The 15,632-nt window shown below is 46.2% G+C and overlaps 1 protein-coding gene and 1 pseudogene across 1 annotated transcript in view; one reads left to right on the forward strand and one right to left on the reverse strand.

The window, feature by feature from the left end:
- Positions 1-15,632, reverse strand: part of LOC147884554 (uncharacterized) — a 122,980-nt gene that overhangs the window by 59,565 nt on the left and 47,783 nt on the right. The window contains exon 6 of the mRNA XM_087398007.1: positions 12,881-12,979. Within this exon, the coding sequence (XP_087254133.1) occupies positions 12,881-12,979 (99 nt within the window). The remainder of the gene's footprint in view (positions 1-12,880; positions 12,980-15,632) is intronic.
- On the forward strand, positions 2,137-2,773 carry LOC147884555 (uncharacterized; annotated as a pseudogene).

The following is a 15,632-nucleotide window of genomic DNA, read 5'->3' on the forward strand; positions in this document are numbered from 1 at the left end:
TCCTGCGAATGCTCCCCCCCCCGCTCCGTCTACCTCCCTCGTGCTGCGCGGCCCCCTCCCCCCTTCCCCTCCTCCCTCTCTGCCGCCTCTCTGCTCGCAGCCGCCCCGCCACGCCTCCCTCCATCCCCCTCTCCTCCTTCTCCTCCATCCCTCCCTCTCCCCTCCCCCGCCTCCGCCCCATTCCTCCCTCCCTCGCCTCTGCCACTTCCTTTCCCCCGCCTTTGGAGCTTTTGCAGTTTGTCGGTGCAGTATGGCGGCCGTAAGTCTGGAACCGGTGGCCCAGACGGACCCCCCCCCCTCCTTCAGCCTACCGCATAACACTGACACAGCATCAGGTCTCCTTGGTGAAGCAGGCAGCCACGGACTTTTCCCAGACGTCCGTTTATGGGAGAGTCATTGGCTACGCCCCTTCACGAGCAGACATCAGGGACTGGTTGCAGTCCACCCTTTACCTTGAGGACAGCCACAGTGAGGAGGTCGCACTCATGGGACGTGGTATCTTCTGGCTCAAGCTCTCCTCAGCACAAGCTACGAGCGATATGGTCAGATGGTCCCCTACCTCTGTGGGTGGGAAGATCATCCTTATGGTCCCATGGTATAGGGGTTTCAGTGTAGCGGACTTCGATGCCCGCTTCCGCATTCCCCGCCATCCAGTTACCCTCATCTTCCCAGGCCTCGCAACAGAGCTTCGCCCGATCATCGAGGACTTGGGGGCGCACTTTGGCTGGCTCATGCAGGACACCTTCGTTGATGCGGCGGTAGCCCAAGGGGTGCCACGTGTCAAAGTGGCAGTCCTAGATCCACAGAGTATCCCCTCGGAGTTCGAGATTGAGACGGACACAGGTGTGGTGACGCAACACATTATGGTCACTGGTCGCCCAGATCAGTGTCTGAGATGCCACGGCTTCGGGCACCAGGCGTGCTCTTGCCCTCGCTTCATGAGGACAGAACCTCAAGAGGCCCTTCCCCGCAGACGTCCAGCACCACTCCAACTCTTTCGACAGCCAACACCCCTCTCCTCATCTTTGTCCCCCCACCCAAGGGCAGCTCCTAGAGCTCTACCTTTGGAGTTTTACCGAGCAGGACCTTGGGATTACTTGGATGCAACTGGTATTGGCTCCTTCCCTGCATGCCTAGACATCAGCATCTTCTTCCTCCGAAAGGGGGCGGAGGGTAAGGTATCTGTCCTTGCCCCCCATGATGGTCCTAGCTATTCCTTCACTATCACCAGTGACGGGAATGAGCAATGGACGAATGAAAATGTTTGGGAGACGATTCGTGATCAATCCCAGGAGCAGGTATAGGACTGGATCGGTAGCAGAGCAGTGGAGCTTCTTCAGCAGCAATGGAAGGAGGGTGACGTTCGTTTGAGATGGCGCCACAACGCCAAACGATTCTGCCTTTTGGTCATCATTCGACCGCCTCTGGAGTGGATCTACGCGGAAGGGCTCCGCCCTTGGAGGACCTCAAAGGTAGCGGGCTTCTACAGTATTTCCCTGGCGGAGGCTTCGAGTTGGTTAGAGAGAGCTTACCACCATGGGACGAAGGGGCTTTCGCCTCTGCTGAAGGTTTTAGAGGATGGGTCCGATAATCCGGCCTCTCCTTCGAAACCTTCACAGAAGCGCCTTCGTCTGCACACTGGACATCCTCCGACCACCTCGACATCGACCGCAAGCAGACAGCTATTTGTGGCCCATCTCTCCTCTTCATGAGTATACGCATTATCTCTTGGAATGTCAACGGGTTCCACTCATCAGGAACCCGCGGCCCCAGGAAGATGGTGCTCAGACAGGAGCTCCAGCCAGCTTTGGTGGGAAGGGTAGATGTGCTCCTATTGCGGGAACACAAGCTTTCAGCTTCTCAGACCAGTAAGTGTGGGAAGGTCCTCACAAGACGCTCCCACACCTACTGGGAACCTTCAATTGGCGAGCAGGGGAGGAGGGGGGTGTCTGTACCTCCATCGACACTTCTCTAGTTCAGCATGTGTGTGGTTTTGGCACCTTGATCCCAGGACGAGCGCTTTGGGTGGGCTTGAATATTGAGGGATCCCACATCGGCATCCTCAATATCTATGCCCCGACCGACCTTAGACGGAGAGCCGCTTTCTAGAGCTCTTTGACAGACTTATTGCCAGAGATGGATTCTTGGATTGTAGGAGGGGATTTCAATAACCTTGAGGCTTTAGAGGATCAGCAGGGACGGGGCCCAGAGTTCCTCGGTATAGCTCAGGCGGAGCAGGCGGAATGGGACTCCTTGTTTGCTGTGGGAGGTCAGGACAGTTGGAGGGAGCCTTCCTTTTGCAGGTGGACAGGGAGCCTGGACTTCTCTTGGGGTTACAGGAGGGAAGGAGGCAGACTTTTGGAGCGGTTGGACTGTTTCTATGTTAGTGATTGGGCGATAGGAAGAGGTGGAGAGTCAGGGGTGGTTCCAAGGACGACCCTCTCCGACCATGCCCCAGTCATCCTAGTCCTAGACTCAGCCTCTCATTCCTTGCCTCCCCGCTCGTACCGGATCCCAGACTCCATCTACTCTAGAGCAGTGGTTCGCAGCAGGATAGTGGATCTGTGGGAGCAGGATTGGGACCCCATGGGGGATATGGCAGCTCAGAAGTCTGGTCTCATATGTCAGCAGGAGGCGACTCTGGTCAGGCAACAGTGGTGGGCGAAGGAGAAGGGTCTTAGACGAGACCTTGCCTCGATACAGCGAATGCAGCAGTCTTCTCCAGGCTCTGAGGAGCTCAGACGACAGGAGGTTAGAGCCCGAGCCATGTTAGAGGAGATCACCCAGCGACGCTCAAAGTTCTCGTTTCATGCTTCCAAGTCCTTTTGGGCTAGGAAAGGCGACAGGATGTGCAGAGAGTTCTTCAGGACTTGTGGCTAGAGGTCAGCAGGGGAACAGCTCCGATCTCTTAGAGCGCAGGATGGTAGTGTCAGGACAGATCCAGACGAGGTCAGGGACTTGGCGATAGATTTCTACAGATCCATGTTCCAACAGGAGCCCCCAAACCCTCGTGCCCACCGATGCAGGGAGGAGGTGTGGAGGTATACACCGTCGCTCGTGCAGCCTAGCATGAGTGAAACCCTTCTCGCCCCATTCACCGTGGCAGAGATGCAGGATATACAGGTCGCCAGCTTCGAGAGAGATCCCATATCCCATGGGCGCTCTGGGCGCGTGGGCCTGCGCGCTCGCTCCGGGTTTGGAGGGACGTCTATAGCCAATTGGGCCTAGGCGAGCTGGCAGCAGCAGTAGGTACGGCACGTGGGATCCAGGCTCGGCGAGCGGAGATCGATGCTGCCATTCCTGTAGGTTGGAGGATTCCTATGATCACCAGACAGCTCCTCCCAGGAGATGAGAGGTGGCTAGGGCAGTTCACTCCCCGCGGCATTCCTTTGGTGGTTGCAGGCCTTTTCTCGGACTCCTCGATTCACTTCTTCTCCGTCGCCGATGGTAGCCGTCTCCAGAGCAGAGAGGCCGTGATCGACCCCCAGCTTCCCTGGCAGCGCCTTCGCATCTTAGGGCTGCAAGGGAAAGCGTTGCATATAGACCCCCTGATTGTTCAGAACCAGGACTGGAGACTCTGGATTTGGGAGGGCCGCTCCTTGACCAAGGTGGAGTGGGACCCAAGGGAGTGGCGCTGGCCACCACTGGAGACCTCAGAGAACCCTACCCCCTTCTTCTCATACAGCGCGCGTACCGGTAGGCGTGCTCTGGGGGCTCTCCAGCTATAGTTTTCTCCACACATTGCTTCCAAAAGGCTTATTTCAATATTTTTTAACTGGTAATTATTGTAGTCTAAATATGTTACAATAAGCTATAATATTTCAATTTGAAATTTTGGCCTTCTTGTACTCTCGTTTTCAAGCAATATAACTAGCACTACTTTTTGCGCAAAAAAAAAAAGAATGGATCAACATGGCCAGAGGACAGAGAGAAAGAGGAAAAGGCAAGAAATTGAAGGACATCGACAACCTGAAGACACACAGTCTTCACACAGATAGCACCATTGTACATAGACCTACAGTCGCAGCAGCCTCAGTCTCAGCATCAATAGCATCACCCTTTGACGTCTCTCCGGGCTCTAAGGCCTTTATGCCCCCCCCCTTCGAACTCATCGCAGCCTCCAACTGACTCCCCTCTACCACTCACGCATGATGGACACTCAATCAGGACGTCCTTTTGGTCCAGGCAGAGCGTGTCGATCTCTAGGAGAGATCTCTCCTCTACCTATGGAGGAGTAAGTAAATCACAAGGAGCTAATCTCAAGCGAGGTACAAGGTAGTGGCACGTGAGACGGCAGAGTTGGTGTGCAGAACCCCATGAATCTGATGTTGAGGGAGAGCCTTATTGGCTCTCTGCTGCTGCTGCTGCTCAAGTAGAGTGGCTGAAATGGTTGCCTTTGCAGGTTTCTCGACATCCACCCACTTGGAGATGTCGTCAATGGTGGTTTACATCATGGCGATCCACTCCACCACAAGGCTACTCCCTAAGGCAGTCTCTACACGGCAGTGTCACCAACAACAAGATGCCGCTCGTAGAGAGGAAAAGTGGGCAGTAGTTGTAGTAGAGCTACACATTTTCTCAGCTACATTTATGGATTATTCTTAGATATTATATTTTCATTTGCTGTTCTTATGATCATATATTACTAACCACACTCCTGAGTTTCTTTATGTGAGTTCTTGAGACAAGGCTTCACACCTGGCCAGTTATCTTTTATAAATCTTGTACAGTTATTTATAGTTCTGAGCTCTTACCATGGCTGGTCACCATGTATGCTATCTTTAGTGTAGCTCGTGTCACCTTCAATGTGACCATACTATTCTCAGTGCTATCTTCAATACAGCCTATGGCACCTTCAATGTAGCCACATTACCTTCAGTCTGACTCTATCACCTTCAATGTAATATGTCATCTTCAGTATGACTTTACCATCTTCAATATGGTTTGCCTTTTCCATCTTCAGTATGCTTTTGTTTACAGCATCTATAATATGGTGATGGAGCTTTAGTATCCATGATATTCACAATCTAGTGACAAGATGTTGGAAGCTAGTGCATGAGGTGGCCTTCACATCAGTGAAATTATAAGTCGTTTGACTATTCTTACCGGAGCACCCTCCACCTCATATTAAATTATCAACATGTCATACGAGACTGATATATGCCATAGCACCCTTCATCTGATATTAAAATATCAGCATGCAGTACAAGATTGATGATGATTCACACATCCAAAAACATAACACCCGTTAGGTCTCTAGTACACATGGTTTATTCCTAACACCTTCAGATTGGCTTTGGGGGTGAGCCTTGGTGTGTTGGACAATGATGCTTGGCTTAACGAGGGGATCAAAATCATGTGAGACAGATGTGATCTTCAGAACCCATAATCTTTGAGTGTTAGGATTAGCACCTTGATCTCTCACATGCACATTATTTAGAGGCATGTCAAATCTAAGAGATGGCTTCATCTTGGGCCAGATCTTAGTTTAAAATAATGTGCATGGGTAGAGGGGTCATGGAGCAAAAAATATTAAGAAACCTTTTTTTAATTAAACTAATCATTAAATACTATTTAAAACTTAAACTAACCATCTAAATACTTTTTCAAAAATAAGATTCCATTAAGTACGAATAAAACCCGCAAGAGCAAGCTCAGGGCAGAAATACATCATACAATGTATGAGGGAAAAATCCTTAAAACGAGATAGAAAATAACCAAGCTTGAGGCTGAAAATGCCACCTCAACCCTGTGGAAGTCTCCAAGAAGAAGTGGGAGCCCCTCCATCCCTCGGGAAAATAGCCCTCCTAGAAGTAGCTTCCCGAGAGGATCCCTGCATACTTGAGGGGTGAACCTAGGACCCATCCAAAGCCTCTGTATATCTGGCTCCCCAAATATGCCACGCTACAGTGCTCGCCAGTATCTCCCAAGAAGAGTCAACGGAGGCATGACCAGCCCTGAAGGGTAATACTAGAACATCATCCACAGAACACGACTCACTTATGATCGCTAGGGCCCAAGGTGAGTCATGTTTCTCAAAAAAAACCTAAGGCCCTAAAAGAGAAAGCCAAGCGAATGAGCCCCAAGTCATGAAGAAGGTAGATAGAGAAAAAGAGTTGCAAATCCTAGCAATCTCCTTCCAAATAATCCTCACTTGTCTGCAATCCCATAAGCAATGTTGAATCCTCTCCATGGCAGAGAGCCAATGAGGATATGTAGAATTGGCCCCAAACCTGACCTCCATAGGTTCACTGCAATCCCTCCATGAATTGAACGCTGGAAGAAGAGAGTGATTTTTTTATTTCTGTGGAATTTCCAAAGTCTCCTCTTAAAAGTTTTTCTACAAATCCGCAGAAGCAAGAAAACTATCCCTGAGAAGCTCTGGAAGGTCTCCAACCCCTATAGCTGAGCGAAAACCTCCTGGCATTACTGTGAGTATAACGAAAGAAGGAGAGGCTCTTCTCTCGATGCCCTTCATCAATCCACTCCCACTCTCCTAGGTCCCACTGCAAGAACTTTATGGGGGTTAAACTCCATAAAGCCATGATCTCCGTGATCCCAAGGAAATGAGAAGAGGGTCAAGATCTAGGTACCATTGTGAGTCAGAACCAATATCCACATATTCCATAATCCTGACAAGCTGAAATGCTCTCTCTAGCAAGATGTCATCTGTGGATCTGGACAACTTGCATCACAATTGCACATCCAAAACTAGGGCATCGTCCTGCGCATCTCGAACTACAATAACCTGAAGAGGAATGCCCGTACTTCTGAACGCAGCCATCCAGTGGAACAAATAATAGGCATTTCATCTATCTCCATCTACTGAATTCTCCCTTCACTCCCTCTGAGATGACTAAGCATATGAAATTTCCTATCCCCTAGGAGCTTTTTGAAAGCTTTTCAAGATCCCACAGTGCAGGTAGGCCCCCTCTCCCAACAGGACCACTACATGTAGTGAGAAGCACCAAGCGGTCTGCCATGCTCATCCAAAATACTATCGTTCCACATGACCAGCTGCCTATCGATCTCTTCGTGCGAGGAAGGGGGGACCCTCCAAAGAGTACTCCTAAAGCTGGCCAAAGCTTTCAGGATAGCAGTCATAAGGGGGGAAGGAAGAGATCTAAGATGGGCTCAAGTAAAAATCCATCTAAAACTATCCAATCCAATCTCCTCTTGATGAAGGTGTGCCTGACTGTTGCTGCGAATAAAAAAATCTTTCCAGGCTCCTATCCAGGCATAAGTCCCCTCACAACCATCTTGCAAGGCAAGGCCCTATGTAAATGTGGGTCTATTATATTAAGACCCCCTTCCCAAGTGGGGAGAATCAAGGTCTCCCATGCCACCTTCGCTGTAATTTGGAATAACTAATGAAATATACAATTAGAAACCAATATATTAGAAAGCTTTTTTTTCAACTTTTTATACCTTTCTCAACCTACTTTATTGATTTTCTCAGCTTCTAGAGCTTTCTAGTTTCCAAATTGAGGATATAGGAAGATTGAGATGGATTTTGGACATTCGAGCTGGGCTCTCTTGCAATTTTGCTTAATCTCCTTCCTGCTCTCTCCATGTTCAAGCATTGTTCTCTTGCAGCAAGTTTTTCCCGGATCAATTGAGATTGGATTTTCTTCTCTTGTGGCCCAATTCTGGGTTACTTCTACTTGCAAATCCAACTTTAAATCTATTATTACTTTCCTAATCTGATGACTTCCTGCAATCTTCTTCAAATTCTACTTCAGCCTACTGATTTCATATTTTCCACACCCTGGACAAGCCAAGAGATAGTGCAATTCACAGATTCAACCTGCAATTTATATTCAAGCTGCTTCCTCAATCTATGGGCGCTTATGAAAGTGATTCTTCTAAATTCTAACCTACCTTCTCTAATCCTAAGAATCTTTTTCTTGATGGGTTTGAGAATGTTGACTTCTAGCGATTTTCTAACTAGAACGATTTTCGTATGGTACATACTGTTCCAGCCTGTACAACCTGCCCGCCAGGCCTTCGTATTGCCCTCGGGACTGCTGCCCTTACTTGTCACACCGTACAAGCCCGTACACCCGCTATTGCTACTCACATTTCCTCTTCTCCTCTAAGCTGAGCTATCCTCATTTTGCCCTCGAATTGCTGCTGCATCTCCCGCATGATGACATCTCTATCCTCTGCCTCTTCTGCCTTCAGTTCCAGCCCTAAGTTTCATCTCTTTTCCGGCTCCTAAAGTGCTGAATACTGAAGTTGCCATTTCCCGAGGTACACAATGAGTTCTCTCTCTTCAAACTCATTGCTCGTGGAGAAGTTCAAGGGGGAAAGATTCCCTACTTGACAAACTAAGGTTCACTTGCTCCTCATGAAAGAAAATGTATGGGATGCTATTGAGGATGATGCTCCCACAACGGATCCTCAACAACTCAAGACATGGAAGCAACACAACTCAAAAGCTATTGCTATCATCGGACTTTTGTAACAAAATCACAGACTCCAAGGTTTTCTTGAAGTTGCAATTTTATAAATTGAAAATGGAGGATAGTGATACCTTGAGTGTACATTTAGCAAAAATGCAATCTCTTGTGAAGCAACTTTCCAGCCTGAAGTGTTCCTCGCACGACGAAGACAAAATGGTTGTGCTCATGAAGAGTATGGAAGGAGTCACTCGTTTTGAGTATACTCTTTAAATACTTAGGCTTGCCACAACTACCTTTAATGATATGGTGACTCTTCTTCTCGAAAAAGATCGCCAGAACAAAGAATCTCCGATCTCTTCTTCAGATACTACAGAGTCTCTTGCCTCCACCTGCTGATGGAAACCCCAGCACATGGAAAGACAAAGCCATTCAAGCCTCTCAAGTGCACTTTTTGTAACAAGCTTCGTCATACAAAGGACAAGTGCTACCAGAAGCTTGCCAAACAACAAACTAAGGACCATGCTAGTTGGATTGCAGCCGCCATGAGTGACGATGAAGATGATGACCCTCCGACACAAGTTCATGCTCTTACTGCTGAAATCCGACATGCTCTTAGTCCTAAAATCCGACATCTCTCTTTCCCTCCAGAGGACGATGGAGATGATGATCCATATATTTTCTACTCTTCCCTAGGTTGTTTCCCAAATATGAATGAAATAAATGATGTATGTTAAGTCAATAAAGGTCCTCTGCCTTGGATAGTCCTCCAAAAATGATGTATTGCTTTTATATTTATGGTGTGTGGTTCCATGTCCCTAATTAGTCCCTGGAGCCAAGAGGACTATGTACTGTGGAGCCATGTATTAGCTTTGATAGGTCTATTTATCAGGCCTAGCATGTGAGGTCCAGGATGTTGGTGCATTAGTCTCGTAGACCTCTGAGTTGGCCATGCATCCATGCATGATGAGCCTCTGATCCATGTTAGTTGAACCTCTAAGTCTATGTACCATGCTCACTAGCCTCTGAGCCATGCTCACTTGCCTCTGAGTTAGCATGGAAGCCATTTCTAGTTCTACACCGTCATTGCACAGTTCGATGACCTTCATTGTCATGTTCTGTTCTTGGTTCCATTCCAATAGTCACTCACCTTTCCTCCATGGGGGGGTGATAGAAAATGGAGTCAAGATGAGTCTGTTTGGTGCATTCTAGTGAGTTCTAGTGTGAGAGGGTAGGCTAGGGAGAGAGAAGATAATACTCAAAATGTAAACATAATGAAATGGAAATCAGCAACAGACCAAAATGAAAAGACTCACATTGATAAAGCTTGATGTAGACTCCTTGATGTGTGTAGATGTGACACACAAGTACAATCATATATAGGATAGGATACACACTAGAAAACCAAAGTGTATATGGAATATCTTCGAATATGACACGTGGCACTCAAACATAAGACTCTAATAGAACTCCTAGTAGAACATACTAAAACACACTCAACTTGACTTAATGTTCTAACACTCCCCCATGAAGGAAAGGTGAGGGACTACTGGAATGAAACCAAGAACAGAACATGACAATGATAGACTACTAATCTATGCACCCCAAGTAACTCGGAGGCCAAAGTCTGAGCGTGTTCAGAGGTTGATCCAAGCACTCTCATGGCTTGAGACTCAACATGACTCAGAGGCTCACGTCTCAGCATGGCTACATGACCAGCTCATAGGTCTAGGAACAAATGTTACAGCAATACGGGCTGAAGTGCAAGCTCGAAGCAAAGGCTAAAATAGTATGGACTATAGCAGCAGCTCAGCTTGTAGTTGGGGCAGAAAATGGACAAGAAAAGACAACGGACCAGCTAGAATAGCGTAGGAGCAGCTCATTTTGCAGTTGCGGCAAATGGCGGCATTATTGAGGCATGAATAGCAGTAGCAGCAGCAGTCTTCAAGTAGGTCGTTTCTTCAAAACGGGCCCCAAATGAGGTCATTTTTAGGGCGACCAGTAGTAGAAATATCTCCACAACAGTAAGCAACTATTTTCTTCACAAAAACATCCCCAAAACAGCAAAAACGAGATGTCTTTGAGCAAAAAACGGGTGCTTTGAGCAAAAAACGAGCTATCTTTTCCTCTACGAAGATGCCCACAAATGCCCACCAGAATGGTGACCAATTTGCTCCAAATCTAATCATAAATCTGCAGCAAACTCGAGGCAGAAATCGGCAGCAAATCATGTAGCAGCTCCACAAATCAACCCCACAAAAATAGCTCCAAAGTCGATGTAGATCAACAGCTCATGGAGAGGCTAAGGGTGAAGGTGTTGGAATCAGGGTCACAGGGAGAGAGACACAAGGCAATCACAAAAATGACGAATAGCTTCATGGTAGCACAGCTTCAAGATGAAATAGCGACATAGATCTATACATAGACTGTGCAGGCTGATAGGCAGAACAACGTGGAGGAGAGTCATGGCAGACAGCTATGATAGGGATGATTGGCGGCGCATGTGCTGAACAGAAATGGGCAGAAGTCGTTGCAACTGAATCTTCATATCTCCATGATCGACTCATATCAGAACTCGCAGCATCAGAAATGGCGACGGTTGCAGGATGGTTTCGTCAAATTCTTGGTGTAATGACCATTTGCAGCAATCAAATTCATTATGGGAAGTTTCATCAATCGTTGTTGCAATGTTTTGAGGATGAGTGCATTGTTTCCTTCATAAGCACTTCTTACGAACAACTCTATCTTCTGCGCTACGTAATACACGACAATGTGCCCATATGTTTACACAGATTTGATCTGTCACGATTAGCTCCAGCTAGCTATCTGCTCCTGCAAGAGATCACGCTCGTCACCTAAAATATTCAGAGCAGATTGCATGGATTAGCCTCTCCAATTTCTGAGGGGTTTTTTTTTTTTGCACAACATAGATTGTTGTTTTGAAAGGCATGTACATGTGCCACTTTATAGGCTGGTTGGCCTTACCTTCTCACGCACCAAACACTAGGAGGTGGCACTGATTGCTCACCTACTAGATACATTCACAACCACACAATTGTAGGAAAAATTAGACTAGAATTCACACTAGAACTCACAAAACGGATTCATCTTGACTCCATTTCCTAACAGAAGGAAGAAGGGCTGCCTTCCAAGAGGAAAGAGGGAGAGTAGCTCCTCTTTCTGGCCCTCCCTCACCTCAATCCCTTGGAAGAGCAAGGAGCAAGGAGCAAGAGGGAAAGGGCTGGGAGAAGGAAGGATGGAGGAAGAAAGAAAGGGAGGAGGAAGGATGGCTCAGATAGGGTAGGCTAGGGAGAGAGAAGATAACACTCAAATGGAAACATAATGAAAGTGAAAGGAAATGAAAACGAGCAATAGACCAAAATGAAAAGACTCACATTGATAAAGCTTGATGTAGACTCCTTGATGTGTGTAGATGTGACACACAAGTACAATCATATATAGGATAGGACACACACTAGAATACCAAAGTGTATATGGAATATCTCCCAAAATGACACATGGCACTCACACATAAGACTCTACTAGAACTCCTAGTAGAACACACTAAAACACACTCAACTTGACTTCATGTTCTAACACTTGTGCTGTCGGAAAGGCTATTTTGTAAATATCTTGAGGGGCAATCCATACCTGATGGTACCCAATCTAAGATCTATCTTGCTGAAAACTTTTGTCCCCTTCAAACCATAAAGAAACTCATCAATCCTATGAAAATGATCCTTGATAGTCATCTTGTTTACTTCCTATAGTCCACACACATCCTCCATGATTAATATTTCTTTAGTTGACAAAAGCATTGTCATAAACATTCTTCAATAGGACTATAGTTTTCTTTTCCATTGAAGCCTAGTCTGTTGTTTCTCCTTGGAACTGGGATTTGACTCTATGTCAATGTCTCACACTTGTATTATCTTGCTAATTTGGATTCTTCAATGTGGCCATGGGTTGTAGGCTTGCAAAGTTCCTCCTTTTAAAAGAACTTGTAGGGTTGTAGGCTTGTAAAGTTCCTCCTTTCTTTCCTTTTAAAAGAACTTCTATTAGTTGTAGGCTCACATAGTTCCTCCTCGCACAAGCAACTGTAGACCAAAGGTAGTACTTCCATTACCCTCAAAGCAAGCACTCTCCATTTTCTCCTATGGGAGAAGTTTATCATAAAGATGGAGCATGTATTTTTCACAATTGGAATTGAAATGTGCTTTGAAAACCACATCAAAGAAAAGGTACCATGAATTCTCCATATAGACAAAATCTATTGTCAAGTTGTAACCCTTGTAAGAATATATTGGACAAGAGGGAATACTCATAATTTACCATTGAAGAACATATGTTTTTGCACAAATATCTTTTATAGTCAAATTTATCCTTCATTTGTATTCACATCCTTGCTACTCACTCTGCAAATTCAAATGCATGCTTTATTTATAATATGTATCAAGTCAATGCACTTGGGAACTAACCGTGGAAATGCAGGATGTTGTACTATTGCCTTCAGCCATTTCTTCCTCTGTAAGATCTTGCCTTAGCAAGATATCTTCAACTAAGGATGACTCCTCTTGCTATAAATGATCCAAAATTTAAAATTTGTTGTTAGCCTTAAAAAATTTGTTATCTTTGACTAGGGACAACTCCTCTTGCCATGCATGATCAAAAATTTAACCAAATTTGTCAACCTAGACAACTGTTTTCACAGTTTGCCTTTCACGAAGAAGTACCAAAGCAAGAAGTGATTATCCCATCATATAGTCCCAATAAACAGGAAATACCAGAAAGTTCAAACTAGCAGCCAGTAGCATCAACTCAATTAGCATATTGTAGGAGACGAAATAAAAGTATACAAGTATGTTGTCCAGTTCAGAAACATGGCCCCAAATTTTGCTGCTTGATACGCCCTTCCTTAGTAGCTCTTTCTGTAATAGAATTCTGCTACAATGTGCTATAAGCACAGCTCACTTTCACTGATGGGAGGCTGCCCTCCCTCATCAACATATAGCTGGATATCATATATACTGTGCACTTTATGTAGGAACAAGACACAGAGGGTTCTAGGATGACCATTGGGCATCATCACAATTTTTGCAAGGCTTGGCCTGCAAGTATATTCTAAATATCCTTGATTGTGAAATTCATTGGTTCTATAGAACATGTCAGGTCACCCACACAAGCATAGGTGACCGATAAAAGGGAGAGTTGCCTGCTCCGCCTCCTCCCTACTATCCCGTACGCCCCCTCGTCGCCTCTCTCCCTCCCCACTCCCCTCTCTTCCTGCCCGACCCTTTTCTTATTCTGTCTCTTTCCCTTCCCCGCTGCCTCAGCCCGTTTTTGGGCTGGTCTTCATCCCATTCTGTCCCTACCTTCTCACAAGGGACTCTCGCCCCCTCCCGCCCTGTCTACTCCTGGCCTTGGTGCCCCCAAACCCGCTAAGGGTTTTGTGGCAGCCAGACAAGCGTGTTCGACCACCCTTCTTAAAGCTGCCACCAGCCCCCTACTTTTGTCTGTTTTAAGGGCTTCACCTCCAAATTTTGGCATTCCATCGTGCTTGCTCAACGTGTGCACCATATCCCCAAGTTTTTCTTTTTTTTGGGGGGAGGAAGACACAAATACTCTTCAACCTCATGTTGAAGGACCAGATAATGGAGGAGTTGTTGGGATGGAAAGGTACAAGATCGCATCACCACCTTTCAAATTGTTTGCCTCAATGATAGTAATTGCAGAGTGACAATGGTCCATTTAGAGAGAAGTGGGAAGCTTAACCAGGTGTGACACCGGCCCTTGAACTAGTGTACAATAGGTTGAAAGTTGCGACCTCTTTCCTATTGTCTTGGGTCCTTAAGGTGGGCCTTGAGCCAATGATGCCCCTTAACAATATAGCATGGGTCTATACTACTATCCATCTAAACCCTGACGAAATACACTCACACAGAAGAGGCCACACAAGCCTCCAATCATTGGAAGGCCTTGTTCACCATACAATCATAGAATTGACCTTACAACAAGAGTTTAGAGAGCACAGGGGACGTCAGAATTTATGGCACCTGATCTTACGACAGGAATTCAGAGAGCATAGGATCTCAGCCGTGGATATCAGCAAACAGAGACGCCTTCTTATAGGGAGGGGTCTAAATAGCTGGTCCCCAGCATTGAGGACATAGTGCGGGTTTTCATCTCAGTGGAATAGGCCCTAGCCCCAAAGGTAAATAATGAGGATGAGCTCATAATAGGCACGCAATGTGGATGGGGCCGAGGATCGGAGATACCTAAGTAGGGATCCTAATTTGTTTATGCATCCGCCAATCCATAGCTGAGAGCACTCTTTTGGAGGCAGCTGATAGAGAGCCTTCAAGATGTGGATTCTTGGAGGAGACTTCATGACGTAGAGTTCAAGAAAGACAAGCTTAGGTAGGCTACCTTTGCCATGCCTTTCTCGGAGGGGGCACGTGGGAGCACTTTATCTTTATTATCAAGGGTCAGAACCCTTCGCAAAATGATGAGTTTCAAGGAGCCTTTTTTTCTTTTTCAGGCAGCACAAACACGATGGGGTCCAGAAGTGACTAGATAGATTTTACCTAGGCGATTGGGCCATGCACAAGGGGGGTTCAATAGTCAACATTTTGACCAGCACAATGATACAGAACCACTCTCCTATCGTCTTACATCTCGAACAACCACCATAGGGCTTTATGTCATGTGTACAGTTTGAAGATCATAGTAATAGGGAGAGAAGCAAGCTAACACTAGGAATGGAAAGGAAAGATAACAAGCATAATGGAAATGAAATGGAAAGAAAATGAAAGCAATGGGCAAGTACTCACATGATACCAAAGAGCTTGATGTTGACTGATATAATAGACAATAGATAAGTACAACACTATATAGTGTGCCACTAGACTCTAGAAAGTCACAATGTCTATGGGATATCTCCCAATATGACACGTGGCATGTCTAGGACTCACTAGACTATAAAACCACACCTAGACTACCTAGAACACTCAGTTTAGACTCACTTTGGCTTCATATTCCAACACCCCCCCATGAAGGCAAGGTGAGAGACTACTAGAATGGAACCAAGAACAAAACATGACAATGACGGTCTAAGGTGAGGGACTATTGGAATGGAACCAAGAACAGAACATGACAATGACGGTCATCAAACTGTGCACCCTATGTAACTTAGAGGCTAAAGTTTGAGCATGTTCAGAGGTTGATCCAAGC

Source organism: Dipteris shenzhenensis, chromosome 26 (genome assembly GCF_047967505.1).
Source record: "Dipteris shenzhenensis isolate YYH24624 ecotype China chromosome 26, Dip_SZ_1.0, whole genome shotgun sequence".
NCBI lineage: Eukaryota > Viridiplantae > Streptophyta > Polypodiopsida > Gleicheniales > Dipteridaceae > Dipteris > Dipteris shenzhenensis.